The sequence below is a fragment of the Balaenoptera acutorostrata genome, chromosome 8, assembly GCF_949987535.1.
Source record: "Balaenoptera acutorostrata chromosome 8, mBalAcu1.1, whole genome shotgun sequence".
In the NCBI taxonomy this organism is placed as follows: Eukaryota; Metazoa; Chordata; class Mammalia; order Artiodactyla; family Balaenopteridae; genus Balaenoptera; species Balaenoptera acutorostrata.
Genome location: NC_080071.1, coordinates 98,980,487 through 98,995,221, shown reverse-complemented (window position 1 = coordinate 98,995,221; position 14,735 = coordinate 98,980,487). Strand labels below are relative to the sequence as shown.

Below are 14,735 nucleotides of genomic sequence, written 5' to 3'. Positions count from 1 at the left end.
TAATATTCTATGACAAACATGGTTAAAACCTACCTAGTCATAATTATTTTGGCATATCATTTAAAATTAGACTATATCCGTAAGAAAATACACATCTAGGAAAAAAAGTTGTTCACAATCTAATGCACTGGATTAAAATTGCCAAGGCTACTGACTGTACCTCAAGCTCCTGTTTGTCAAATATGGCCTTCACTGGAGATGGCTGGGTGGCCGAGGCCAATAACTGCTGCAAGAGGATCATTGGGGGTTGTGGTCCTTCAGGAGACATGTCCCCAAGGTCAGGGGATGCAGCTGCTCCATCATCTGAATTTAAAAACAAAATATGGATGACACCGCATTTTCAACAGCAAACATTTCCTTACTACAAAAGATAGTGCATTGAGCATGTTAAACCAGGTATGATTTCTACCTCATCAAGCATCAGGTAACCAAAATCTTCAAGGCTTTTTCCACTCCCTGCTTTTTGGCCTCAGTCCTTCTTTAGTTCATCTGTCTGTGTCTTTAGAGCCAACCAAAGCTACCTCCCAGATTCCTGCCCTTGGTCCAGTTCTTAACCTTCTCCATCTTGGTGCTCACTCATTGCTCCAGAAACCCCTTCTATGAACACTCCCAAGTTTGTATCTCTAGCAATGGTTTTTCTGTTAACCTTGTTCAGACTATAAACTGACACCAATTCCAAACATGACGTGTGGTCAGGGTGATGTCTTTTGTTGTAATGTGAGCAGCTTCGGGTGAGGTGTCTGGCACTTCTTGTTTGCCCTGGGACCACTGATAGCCAGGTTTGGTTACAATTTCAACTAATCCCCTAGACCAGAGGTTGTACATCGCCTCGAAGTGCCAGGGAGTAAACAGTTCAGGCTTACCGACCACAGGGTCTGTCACAGCTACTCAGCTCTGCCACTGAAGTGTGAAAGCGGCCAGAGATGCCATGTAAACAAGCAGGTGTGGCTATGTTCCCATAAAACTTTGTAAAACAGGTGGCTGTGGTGGATTTTTTAAGCCCTGTTCTAGACAGGCTCCATCTGGAGCCCTTGATCTGCCCCAAGCGTGGGATGGTAATCCTGATTCAGTGCTGCCATAGCTCCTCATCGGGGTGACCACAGAACAGCCAATCCAATCCCCTGGGCTCTGGTTCCTGATCTTCTAATACCACTGTGGATTATCTTCAAGGTCCCTAATGTCTAATACGGAATGAATCTGCACTTTCATTAGATTTACCTCATACTCAGCATGTTATAATTAAATTCATAATGCCCTCTTAAGTCTAGGAAACAAAAAGAAACAGCCCACGCTCCACTGGACTTTCTAATTTTTGTCAACAGCCCTCCTCCCTATCCTCCCTATAACTCAAGCTTGAAACATTAGCCATCTTTGACTTTTCACTAGTTTTCCAAAAAGATATCATCGAAAAGACTACACCATCACAGTGTCTACTGATACCTTCTTTCCATTTTTCATGCCTTCCCCTGGAAGACACCTTATCACTTGACACAATTGCCCCCATCTCCATGATCTCCCTGTTTCAAATACTCACTAGCGTATGTATTTATCTTCCTCAACATGAGTCCTCGTCATGACAGGCGCTGCCACAGCTTCCCCAGTCAGCCTTACCTCTCATTCTGGTAATCAGGGCACTCTACCACATGACTTCAACTGACCTCTCCAGCTTTAGCCCCACAGTCCTTGATAAACGCTGAGCTCCTTACAAAGCTCAGGACCCACATACTTACTGCTTATGCCTGTGCTCCTACCGTCTCCTCCCACAGGACGGAGACGCCTCAGTACCCTGCACCCAGGGTCTGCCACACACTTCCAAGGCTGCTCTCCCCAGCCCTCCGCTGCCAGCATCCCCCAGACGCCTGTGAACCTGTGCCCACATGTCTTACAGCACACAGGCCTGTACCTTGGACAGAGCCATCTGCGTCCATTTTCTATCCCCACCCTCACCCCAGAGAGTAAAAAATCATAAACAAGGACTATCTTGCTCCCCATAATATTTAACACAATGTCCCTCAATAATAGGTAATCAAAAAATATTTCATAGCTTTGGGTTTTTTTCTATTCAAAGTGATAGGAACTCATTCCAGAAAATGGAGGTAATATAGAAGAGTACACAGAACATGAAGTCAGCTGAAATTCTACGGTCACTATTTTGGTAAGCAAATGAATCTATGGCAAATCTACAAACTGATCTACAGAGCAATGAGCTTTTTTGTTTCTCATTTTCGCGTTTCCATGGCATTAACATATACACATATACCATCACTGTGAATGGCGCCGCGGCGTCCCACTGCGTGGGCGCCCCACCTTAATAATGGGCGTTTAGGTGTCTCCAGTTTCCTTCACAAACACAGTACCAACAAAAAAGCCATAATGAGCGTCTGCAAACACGTATCTCCATGTCTTCTCATGCGATACATTCCCACAAGATGACTTGCTAATCACTGGATATACAGTAGATACAGATATGTGTGTGTGTGCATTTTGAAGTCTAACATTTCCTCAAATGCCCATTAAATGGTTGTACCAACTTAAATTCCCACTGGCAAAGTGTTAGAGCAGTGCCACTTTACGTGCATATGAACCATCTTAGGGCCTTGTTATAAACGCAGATCCTGATTTCTTAGCTCTGGGGTGTGGCCTGAGAGTCCACATTTCTACATGTTCCTATGTGCCATCAATGCTACTGGTCCTTGGGCCGCACTTTAAATAGTGAGGCAGTAGAGCACTGTTTTCCCTCCCTCCCCACCAAATCCCCTCCGGCTTTGCCTATCACTTTTCATCAATTACTAGCCAGGTTGCACATCTTCCTTGTACATGTAGAAGCCATCTGTACCTCCCCTTTTATGCACTGCCTGTTCATGTCCCTTGCCTGTTTCCTATTGGAGTATCTGCCTTTCTGACAGATTCAAAAGGGCTCCTTAAAAAGATACCTGTATGAGCAGCTGCGGCCTCCTGAACAGCTGGCTGAGACAAGATCTGCCTGAGCTGGTCCTGGTGGGAAAGCAGAGCACGGCCCGCCTTCAGAATGTATAGCTTTAGCTGCTGGCACCTCAGCAGGTCCAAGTCTACTTGCCCTGTGGGGAAAAAAAAGGACTCAGCAGGAACGGAACACGCTGCTTGGGCTCTCCCCCTCAGCAGCTGTACCGCCTTGAGGAAGGCCCTGCCCTGAGGGACTCAGCTGACCACGTCAAAGCCTGTCCGTAATGTAGGACTTGCCTTTCCCAGTACTGTGGGTAAGCGTCCTCTACCTCCCCCAGGTCTTCTCCCTTTCCCGCTCCCCACGCATTACCTCGGGATGGGGCGAGTATTAGACGGTTTAACACAGTTAGAACCATGTTAGCTATTGCCAGCATAATCAAATATTTCCAAAATTGCTGAAATTTCAACCAGATACCTACATCACAAATAAAATACTTTCACCTTGTCTTCCCAAGACGCCTATGAGACACTTTTGTCAGATACTCACAGCATACAGTTCTCTAACTCACCAAAACCATCGCACCCTACAGAATCTTATCTAAACAAATGACTGCAGTAATGTCCATGGGCGGACTGAGGAACAGACTGGGGAAGCCACCACAAGGATGGTAGGCAGACCACAAGGAGAGCCAGATTACAGTCACAGCAGCAGCGTTCCAAAGCAGGGCATGCTGGAGGCCATGGAAGGCAGCATGGGGACGTGGGAATGTGGGATGGAAGGGCACAGGAAGAGCCAGAGGTGCCACTGGGGCACCAAGCTCGAATACCTGGCAGACAGGTTTATTCACTGTGACAGGAGACACTGGCTAAGGGACGAAGTTAGTTGAATTGTTGACATGCTGTGGTTTACATGCACCTGGCCCTCTAGCCAGAGATGTGAACTGGAGATCCAGAGTTAAAGGTGTTTACCATCATAAACGCTGCAGCAGCAACTACAGGAATGGGGAGAAATGGGTGAGAAAACTCAAGAAGAGTGGGCAGAAAGATCAAGAAGTTATGGATGAAACCACAAGGATTTACAATGTGCAAAGAATGGTCAGGGAGAAGAACTCTCAAAGAATATGCGAGGGGCAATGTAAGGAAAGTCAAGAGAGCAGTGGAAGAGGAAGAGTTCAAGCACGAGTGGCCTTGGTCTTCGACGGGTGGCCAGCGTCCAGACACCAAGCGAGGCAGGTCCAAACACACAGGCCCTGCTGGGTATGGCTGTGATGAGGCCAGGGGGTAAATGGGGAGGGGGAAAGAACACAGACTCGTCTTCAAAAAGTGTGCGCAGAAGAACGCTGGCACCGGGAGGTGGGGAGGCCTGGGGTTCTTCAGGTGCCACCCCCGCCATGGCATCATTCTTTGCATCACCTACTCTCATCTCCACACCCATCGTCACTCAACCAATGGCAATCCATCTGAACCCAAAGACTTCAGCAGTGACAGAACTTGCTCTGACAAAACAACAAACACTGTCCAAACAACACTAGTTAAGACTGTAGCTGTTTCATCATGAAAGGCATGTACTGACCTGCAAAACCCTGTTTAGGTGACTTCTTTATTTTGTGTTTTTCCAATTTGCTTCCAGCAAGGTTCACCAGCTGAGCCCAGACCGAGAGCATGGGCTCTGTGAAGGGCAAGTTGGTGACGCTGAACGCCACAGCAGGGAGCTGGAGAGGGAGCACAGAAGCCTTCAAAGTGTGTCCAACGAGAAGGACAAATGAATGTTCTGAAAGTTATCGTAACTGTGAGTCGTAATTCTGAAGCAACACACATATTCATAAGTCTTTCTAGATCTGAAGATAATTTTAAAAAGATGACCCTGAAGGCAAGATAAAGGCTTACATGTATAGTAAATATAACCTAAATTAACTTTTTCTTTACCGACTTGTTAAACAATAATTACATCATGGTGGTAGTTATTAACTTCTTAGGTATTTTCTATACATTTCAAATTTTCTACAACATGCATATATTCCTATAATAATCAAAAACAGTATTTTATTGAAAGATATAGGCAAATTGCACTTAGGTCACATCAAAGTAATATAAATCACTCACTTTCCCTATGGATCCCTAATTCACAGATTTAAGACGACAGTAGCTGCTACATATGTCATGTCACACTCATGAAGAAAGATCATTTTTTTTAAAGGAGTCATTTTTAAGGTTTTTTTGAAAGTTGAGTCGTTCAATAAAAAATAAATTTCATAAATTCACATTTTGAAATAAATAAAACTAACTTATACTTACACAGGACCCTCTAAATTGCTAATGCCCCTTCATGTCTTTTGAGGCTTAAAATAAGACACACGAACTACTAATCCATATACAGCCCTGTGAGATGGGCCCTGCTAATCAAAGGAAGAAAGATAGATGGTTTTCCTTAAGGTGGGTAGCTTCCTAGAAGGCCAACCTAGACTACAGGAGTCAAGTTCTTCCCAGGTCTAGTATAAAACCCCTTCGCCTCATTACCTAGTAACCCGAACACAAGTTCACCTACTGGCTTCAGCTGATTCAGTGGGCAAACGCGACACGTCCGCATGTCGGAGAACTGCACGGTGATTTTGCCCTTCGGGGTGATGCGAGTCACGGTGCCTTCTCCAAACTCATCATGCATGACTTGTCCCCCTAGTCGCAACCGACCGTCAATGCCTCCAATCACAGCCAGGACTGCCATGAGGCCCCCCACCTCAGGGGTCTCAGAGTCAGGAAAGTAGTCCTCTAACAGAGCCTAATGCAGACAGACAGCAAGCTTGTAGACGAGAGCCCAGGGGCTGCCTGTCTCCTACACACTTGCAATTAAGCCGAATTCACTTTTATGTTAGTTTCCTCAATAATTTTTTCCAGTAAAAAGTATTCTAAAATACATCCTTGAACAAAATACACAGCATTTAAAAAGGTAATCTGAAAGCTAAATCAGCATTCTACAGAGAAAAACTAGCCGCTGTGAAAGGCGGCGCGGCACCCACCCCCTCCGCCGGCTTCCCCGCGCAGCCGGCGGCGACGGAGCGCAGCTGCGAGTTGATGTACTTGTTGATGAGTCCGTTCCACTGGCCCAGGGAGTGCAGGGTGCGGAGCAGCGCCACCGCCTCCTCCGCCAACGTGCTGCTGTGCGTGGCAGTCAGGGAGGCCTGCGGCCGGGCCCTCCGCCTCCTCAGCGTGGATTCTGCGGGAGACACGTGAAGGAGGGCCTCGTGACGCTGCTCGCTTACCCGGGACCCCGGTAAGGGGGAGAGCCGCCCACCTCTGAGCAGCGGGACATCTGAAGAGCAGGTGGTGAGCAAGCGCCCCAGGAAGCCAAACAGCTTCTCCACAAGGCACTCCATGTCCCTTGCCCTTTCCGTCTTGTCCCACGACGGAAGTACCGCTTGCAGTAAATGTACAGCTAAGATCTGGTAAAGGCAGTTGAAAACAGCGAGCATTAAAGATAAGCCACCGTCTGACAGATTAGGAGATTCTACTTTAGTTTTTGTTCCCGTAACACAATTAATCATGTGAAAATTCTAATATTCATTATTTTACAGCAAGATAATTACATCCAAGTTGACTAGGGATATGGATTATCAGAGGTTAAAAAATAAGCTACATTACACATGCAGACATTCATTTAATTAAAGAATAATTCCTTTTAGTTTAATTCTTCTCAAGACAATTATACCACAACTCCTGTGAAGCAGATCAGAGCAGCTGGTAGGATTTATCACTTCACAGGAAAGCAAGTCAACTAAGGTTTAACAACCGAATCAACTTAAAATAATCGATATCCTCAGCCTCTGAACTCTAGTACATCTACTGTGTCAGTTCTAGTTCTTTTCTGCCCTCAGGCACCTAACGACGATGGCCAGCTCGATGCCAGCTCTGATGGGGCTCCCACAGTCCCCGCACTCACGCTGAGCGGGGGTCAGTCGGGCAGCACAGTTACCTGCCGCTGCAGCGAGGCGGCGGTGAACGGCGCGTGTCCCTCCACGACCGTCGTGAGCAGCGCGATCCAGGGCGGCGAGCTGAGGGCGGCGCACATGTGCGGCGTGAGGGCGATGCTGCGCACGAAGCCCAGGGTGCACCAGCTCCGGTGCTGCTCCCGGCGCACCAGCCTGCCGGGGGAGGCTGCCAGGGCAAGACAGACCAGCTGGCACCCCGTTTCCAGGAGTGCATGCCCGGCGCAACTTTTAACTAGCTACACCACGTTATGTGCAATAATAAGCTCCTTTACAAGTATATCACAGTTTCAATTACTCTAAGTGAGAGGAACAGGAGGACTTGCGACTTAGCTCAAGGAACACTTTACATTTTAAAAATCTCTGAGGTACATGGAGTAACTCAAACTCGCTAAGGAATTTCATCTACTTACTGTCTCTAAGCAGTAGGAAAACAATTCACAATTCAATAGCAGTTATCTGTGGGAGGGCATCTGGTACAGTTTGTAAATCTCACATGTTTTGAATATCCCCCATGAGCTTGTTTATATTTGATCTGCATCATAAATTTCCAATCCAAGTTTAAGAAGGCGACGATAGTAGAATGAGAATAAGAGGTTTTCACAGGATTTAGTTTACCCAGTTTGGCTCTGCCGAGAGCATGACCCTATCTGCTCCTCCCGGGGTCTCCACTAGGGGACACCTGGGGCTTCCGAGCCCTCCTGGCTGGCAGAGGCCCTGAGGTGGGGTCACGCCACGTGACCTGCTCAGATCCCGGACCAGCTCCCCTTCCCCAGCTCCCACGGCCCAGCCCTCCTGCTCTCCAGGCTTCCAGGGACACCACCCTTCAGACATGCTCTCTCCCATACTCAGTCACACTCACCCACACACATGCACAGGCACTCGCACCCCACCACGCCTCAGGCACACACTCTCACGGCCACTCACAATCACTCACACATACCCAGTTACACACATCCACACCCACACTCAGTCTCACTCAAACTCACACTCACGTGTACACACACACACGCACTCAAACCTGCACACGTACACACACACGTTTGCTCCACTCACTTCCTCAACTTCTCCCACACTTACACATACTCACACTCACATAGTGAAAACACTTGTAGGCTGAATTGTATCCCCCAAAATTCATGTTCACCCAGAACCTCAGACGTGACCTTATTTGGAAATAAACTCTTCACAGATGTAAGTAAGGTAAGGATTGAGATGACATTATACTGGATTAGGGTGAACCCCACATCCAATGAAAGCCCTTATAAGAGGCAGAAAAGAACAGAGGCAGCATCCAAGTGACGATGAGACAGAAACGGGAATGATGTGACCACAAGCTGAGGAACACTGGAGCTACCAAAGCCCAAAGAGAAGTGAAGGGGCCCTCCCCTAGAGTGTTCGGAGGGAGCACAGGCCTGACGGCACCTGGACTTTGGACTTCTGGCATCCAGAATTCTGACAGAAGGAAGTTGTTGTTCTAACCCACTGTTCAGGGCTGAACTGTGTGCAGTCCTAACCCCTACTACCTCAGAATGGGACCTTATTTGGAAACAGGGCCATGGCAGATGTGATTAGTTTAGATGAGGCTAAACTAGATTAGGGTGAGTCCTTAATCCAATGTAACTGATGTCCTTATAAAAAGGGGAAATTCGGAGACAGACACACACAGGGAGAATGCCATGTGAAGATGAGGGCAGAGATCTACAAGCCAGGGAATCCCAAAGACTGCCAGCAAACCATCAGAAATCAGGGGAGAGGCCTGGACAGATCCTTCCTGCCCTCACGGTCCTCAGAAGGAACCTGCCCGGCTGACACCTTGATCTTGAACTTCTAGCCTCCAGAACTGTGAAGAAATAAATTTCTGTTATTGAGGCTGCTACACTGTGGTACTTTGATGTGTCAGCTCAAGCAAACTAATACACCGTGTTTGTGGTAATTCGTTACAGCAGCAGCCATATGACACTGACACACACACCCACGCTCCCCCACATGCACACACACACACAAACACGTGACAAATCCACAGCCCACTTCTGACTCTGTGGCCCACAACTGTCCACTGCATACATGTCTTGTCTGTCGTCCCACTCTCCACCAACATTCGCAGCAGCCCACACAGAGTCTTGACGGCTTCGCTCTGCATAACTTCAGCATGGACTCCAGCGGAAAGACAGAGAGTCTGCAGTAAATTAACAGTGCTGGTAAGCATCACCGCAGTGGGGTGAATGTTCCTTTCAATTTGTTCAGCTTCTGAAAAAAAGAATCAAAATAAGGAACTATACTCCCAAATAAATGGGAAAATGTCCCTGCATGTAACTTAAGGGATTTAATATCACATTCTTCTTTTCTTACTGTGGAAAGGGAAGCAGCTCTTTGCAATTAAAGATGGATTTCAGGATGCACAAATGCTCACCCTAATCAGCTCTGGCCCCACCTTACTCAAAGGAAACAAGCCTTTTAAATTACAGCTCAGTTTTTTAAAGCAATCTCAGCATACAGCTCAGAAGCACTAAAACGATTTCAAGGATCCAACTTATCAAATGTCAAAAGCTGGCTGCTGATGAGCTATGTATGCCCCGACGAAGATGCGGGGGCCGCCTCCAAGGAGGTGGAGCCCGTGCTCACACGTCCAGGCCATCGGCTTCTGGATGAGGGAGACACGACTGGGCCACCTCGCCGTCACTTGGCCTGCCCTGCTCAGGGCCCAACTTCACAAGCGAAGCCCCCAGGCAGAGAGCCGTGAGGAGGGACGCCTGGCCTGGACACTGCCGGATACAGTGGTGACAAACCAGCACCAGCTACCTAGGCAGGGCCACACAGCTTCCCACACGCCGCTCCTAACACGCCCAAGACAGGGGTCACCCGTTCACATCTGACACGCACGGAGCAGCCTGCACGTGCGGTGGGCACAGAACACAGCCTCTGCCACCTTCCACGCCACCCCTTCTCTAGCGAGCTCAGTCTCCTGGGTCTCCTCTCCTAACCATAAGAGTGACCTTGGGAGCCTGCCGTGCGACGCATACAGCAGACACCTGAGCCCCAAGAATCAGTGCCAGCCTCCTAGACAGTCTCACCAAGGTCGGCATCCCAGGGTCTTTCAGACGCATCTCAAAAAACGTCATGAAGCCCTCCTCCCACAGCCTTACCTCTCCTTACAGGGTTAACTTTCTGAGGTCACTCTAAGTTCTCACCCTCACTTTCTCTAAGGCAGTAAAGTACTGACTAACTCCACGTTATGTGCCACATTCTGAGGGAAGGGCCTCGGGGGGGGGAAGGTGAAAGACGGAAGAACACATGCTCAGGGCACGGTGAGGCAATGTCCGCTACTCCAGGAACAGGCTCAGGGACACCAGGAGTCCCACCAGAGGAGAGGACACAGCAAGCCCCCCACTGCCGTACCCCGTCCCCCGCCACCACCGTCTCCGAGGCGAACTGGGGAGTCAAGTCCCTCAGAATCACCTGGGGCCTGTTTCAACCAGACCTGCAGGAAAAGCCTGACCTACAGAGCGCCTCTCTCACTCCCAGATGAAAGGACGGGCAGCCAACACACAGCTTGCCAGGTCCCCCGGGCACCCACCGGAGTCGTCCTCCGTGTCCGAGTCGTCTGCCGAGGGCTGCGTAGAGGCCGGAAGCTCCGCCAACTTCAGGTCGTACTTCCCCTCCTTCCCCATCCTGTAAGAGTTGGTGCTGCCTGTGTCCCACTGGACCCTGATCCAGCCATCCTCTCCAAGTTCACCGATCACGCGGCCGAGGCCAGGAGGAGGTCCGTCCTGAGGAAGCCAAAGCAAAGACCGGTTAAAAGTGTGCGGGCCTGTCTGTCACAGGAACACTGCCTATAAGGGTGGCTGCAGCACTGGACACGGCCCTCGAGTCCACAGGGGGCTCCAAACCCACCTACAAGCCCAGCTCACATCACCACTGTAAAGTGAACACCAGGACTAACCTGCTTGCACTCCTTCACCAAAGAGGTGAGCAGGGAAAGTACCACCTCAATTAGCATGCTCTCTGAGCCAATGCAGAGACCGGACTTTCCAGCCTGGTCCTGCCACCCTGCTCTTTGGCCCCCTCAACCCCTCCTGGGGCTTCACGAGGTCAGGAACCTCCAACAAGCACCAGTATCTCCGCGTTGCCTCTCGTTCTTCAGTTTCCCCCCGGATCTTAGAGTGAACCTCTACCTCTCATTTCTACGAGGAGATGCTGCTACCTGTTCCGGTCACTCTGATTTCTGAGCTGATTCTCAGGAGGCATGTGATTAAGAGTGAGGCTGAGAAAACCTGGGCACGACAAGAACGCTCCACGTCACAGAAGGGCGAGTGCTGTCCTTAGCTAGTGGCTCCAGTGCCGGCGCAGAGCCCAGCCCCTGACCTCTACTTGGGGCGACCTGACGGAGACACAGGAGCAAAGTGCTGGGGGAGAAGCGGAGAGGTGCGCACCACCCAAGCAGGCGCCTGTAGCCACTGGGTCAGGACACCTTACCGGCACACGGCCGTGAGCTCACAGAGGCAGTGTCGGAGCTTTCACGACACGATTATTCAGATGAGGATTACTCTCTCCTGCTCCCTCTCACGCTTGTTCTGGGCTGCACCTCAAGTCGAGCCTATGCCAGGAGTTTCCTGAAAAGAGTCGCCACTCCTCATAGACTTGATCCTGTTCAAGGGCCCTACAGCAGGCCGCTGCTACTCTCTACTGGTTTTGAGATTCTATTCACCTGCCCGGAAATCAGCAACTACATCACCTGTCAATCACACGTGTCCTTGAGGGAGGGAGGTATTTATTCTAGTTTCCACCGACTCACAGCATGCAAGTCAGGGTGTGCAGAAGGTGACTAACGTATGGCCAACGTGTTTAAGTCAAATCTCTAAGCACCTGATCACCCCATTTCCAGTCCACGCCTCTCATGACCCTGGTTCCAATCTTCATCATGGCGGCCAGCTCTGGCCCTGAAACTGGGAGCTGTACCGGAGCTGTTTCTTTCCGCGTCTCTTCCAAAACTGTGGCAGAAGCTCCTCGGGCGGAAGAGTTCATATCTTCTTCAACATTATCACAACTAGGGCCTATCAGAGCATCAAAAACAGCAGATGAGCCAATAAGTAGTTACAATTTCCTAACCTTGATATACGTTTTTTAAAAAATATTACGTATTAATGAAGATAATAATTTTAAAGAATCCATAGTTTATTTTTTTACCTACACAACAAATACCATGAAAAATTTACTGATGAGAACTAAAATTTTTAAAAAGGGAAGTGGAGGACAAAATATATAAATATGTATCAGAAGATGTAAAAGATACAAAAATTCTCAGGAAAGACATTTACTCTATTTCTAGGAGTTATGCCCCACTCCAAAAAACAAAATGATTTTAAGTTATTAGAGAGACACTCATCACTCATATTTTTATTAGAACAGAAAAACAAAAAATAACCACCTAAATGTTTACCAGTGTGAAAAATTAACAAACTTTAATTACGGTACTGTAACGAGAAGAGGTGACAGAGCAGGCCTGATACTGCTGTCCCTAGAAAGCCTGTTGCAAGCTGGCCACCAGCTGGCCTCTGGGAACCTGGATTTCGTGAGGGCTCCCACCATCCCCTAACTGCCAAGAATGCATGCCTGTGCCTAAACTGTCTGCACAAACAACATGGTCTCTGCTGAAACCTGCTTCCTTCTGGGGGGCCTGAAACTTACTCAAGTGCCAGGCAGAGATGCCTGCATGACCTGCCCCAGTGAAAGCACAGGGCGTGAGTCTCCACGGCACGAGTCTCCACACTTTGCATGTGAAGACAACACTTCACATGCGTGGTCACAGCTCTTTGCTGGAGGAACTAAGTGCACCCTGTGGGTCTCCACTGGGAGAGGACTTGTGTCTAGTTTCTCCCAGACTTTGCCCATATGCCATCGTTGATTTTGCTTTCTATTCTTTCTCTGTAATAAACTTTAGCCCTAAGTGTGACTATATCTGGAGTCTTGTGAGGCCTGCTAGCAAATCATTAAAACTGGGGGTGGTCTCGGGGACCCTGACACAGGGAGACAGCAACGGGATTCTCTAGAACAACCCTGAGTCACTGAGATACTGGAAAAGCATTGTTCGGTACCAGGAAGAATGAAGGGATGGGACATGATGAATATTTGGTCCCTGGTGGCCATGGAACCACCCATAGTATAAAACAGAAGCTGACCTGTCAGCTGTGAGAAATAAAATTTACCAATGTATTTGAAAACCGTAAATTCAACCCCAGGAGCCAGCTTGCTGGACTGAGGGAGGGGAAAGCACATCCCTGGTAACCCTGTGGTCTGTCTTTGTTCTGTCTCCAGGTAAGAGGAAAAAGTGCCCCAAACATTCCCAAAGATGGGCTTGGCTGGGTCAAAAATGTAAAGTTTGTGTTCCACTCTCCTCCAAGAGGGAGAAAAAAAGGTTGTTCAATCCCCAGGTCTGGAGTAAAAGCTTTAGATAAACTGGAGGGAAAATAGTGTTTTCTTCAGCCTGGCAGTGCCTCTGTGAGGCCCCAGAAGGGGCAGGGGTTGCATTCCATCTGGGATCTCCCCTGGCAGCTATAATGTTAACCCTGTAAATGCTGAATTTGCTGCTGTTTTACATTTTGCAATAAGAAAAAAAGGAGAATCTTTTTCTAAGTGGCTTTGTATTTTGTGGCTATTGTATGTAGATGTATACATAAAAATTAATATAAAACATATGCTTATAATTTCTTATATGAAAGAGAAATCACCTTGATCAGAGAAAGCAACAAAGATAGATATGTATTCATTGGACACAACTCCCTGGCTTTTTGCAGCCAGTAGGCAGATTGGAATTTAAACTCTTGAGTACTGTTAACAGAGGAAGCCCCCATAATTAATGATTTGTGCTATGACTTTTACCTACTGGAGTCTCTGGAAAAAAGGGAGACAACGGAAAAAGAAAGGCAATTTCTAGATGGAAATACACTTTCAAGATTTTTAAAAACAATTTTTAGTTGCTAATGAGATCTGCAGAAATCAGATGTTGACTGACAGTATGGCGCGTATTTCTGAATGGGTCGTGTGGGCACAAAGACTGACAAAATCAAAGAGCTCAGGAAAGCCTTGCTCTTTCATTTGGACTTGCAATACTGGCCCCCGCAGTATCTCAAATTTTCAGGCAAAGAACAACATTATAAACCAATCAGATCTAACAGACATGTAGAGACATTCTACACAAAAAGAGCAGGAGACACACTCTTCTCAAGGACACAGAGAACAACACCCTCCAGGAGAAACAGTATGTTAGGCCACAAAACAAGTCTCAATAAACTGAAATAAGTAAAATCGTATAAATTATCTTCTCGGACCACAATGGAATGAAACTAGGAATAACAACAGAAGGAAAACTGGAAAATTCACAAATATGTGGAAATTAAATAACACACACTTAAACAACCAGCCAAAGAAACAAAAATCACAAGAGAAATTAATACTTTGAGACAAATGAGAACAAAAACACAACATACCAAAGCGTATGAGATGCAGCAAAATCAGTGCTAAGGGGGCTTCCCTGGTGGCGCAGTGGTTGAGAATCTGCCTGCCAATGCAGGGGACACGGGTTCGAGCCCTAGTCTGGGAAGATCCACATGCCGCGGAGCAACTAGGCCCGTGAGCCACAATTACTGAGCCTGCGCGTCTGGAGCCTGTGCTCCGCAACAAGAGAGGCCGCGATAGTGAGAGGCCCGCGCACCGCGATGAAGAGTGGCCCCCACTTGCCGCAACTAGAGAAAGCCCTCGCACAGCAACGAAGACCCAACACAGCCAAAAATAAATAAATAAATAAATAAATAAAATTTAAAAAAAAATTAAAAA

General features: G+C 47.9%; 1 protein-coding gene across 1 annotated transcript in view; it reads right to left on the bottom strand.

Moving 5' to 3' along the window:
- HERC2 (HECT and RLD domain containing E3 ubiquitin protein ligase 2) overlaps window positions 1-14,735 on the bottom strand; it is a 214,767-nt gene that overhangs the window by 100,449 nt on the left and 99,583 nt on the right. Inside the window, exons 32-41 of the mRNA XM_057551376.1 lie at window positions 11,769-11,960; window positions 10,480-10,672; window positions 8,970-9,152; window positions 6,890-7,071; window positions 6,212-6,359; window positions 5,937-6,133; window positions 5,468-5,698; window positions 4,496-4,634; window positions 2,934-3,077; window positions 161-303 (exon numbers count right to left, since the gene is read on the bottom strand). Of these exons, the coding sequence (XP_057407359.1) occupies window positions 161-303; window positions 2,934-3,077; window positions 4,496-4,634; window positions 5,468-5,698; window positions 5,937-6,133; window positions 6,212-6,359; window positions 6,890-7,071; window positions 8,970-9,152; window positions 10,480-10,672; window positions 11,769-11,960 (1,752 nt within the window). The remainder of the gene's footprint in view (window positions 1-160; window positions 304-2,933; window positions 3,078-4,495; window positions 4,635-5,467; window positions 5,699-5,936; window positions 6,134-6,211; window positions 6,360-6,889; window positions 7,072-8,969; window positions 9,153-10,479; window positions 10,673-11,768; window positions 11,961-14,735) is intronic.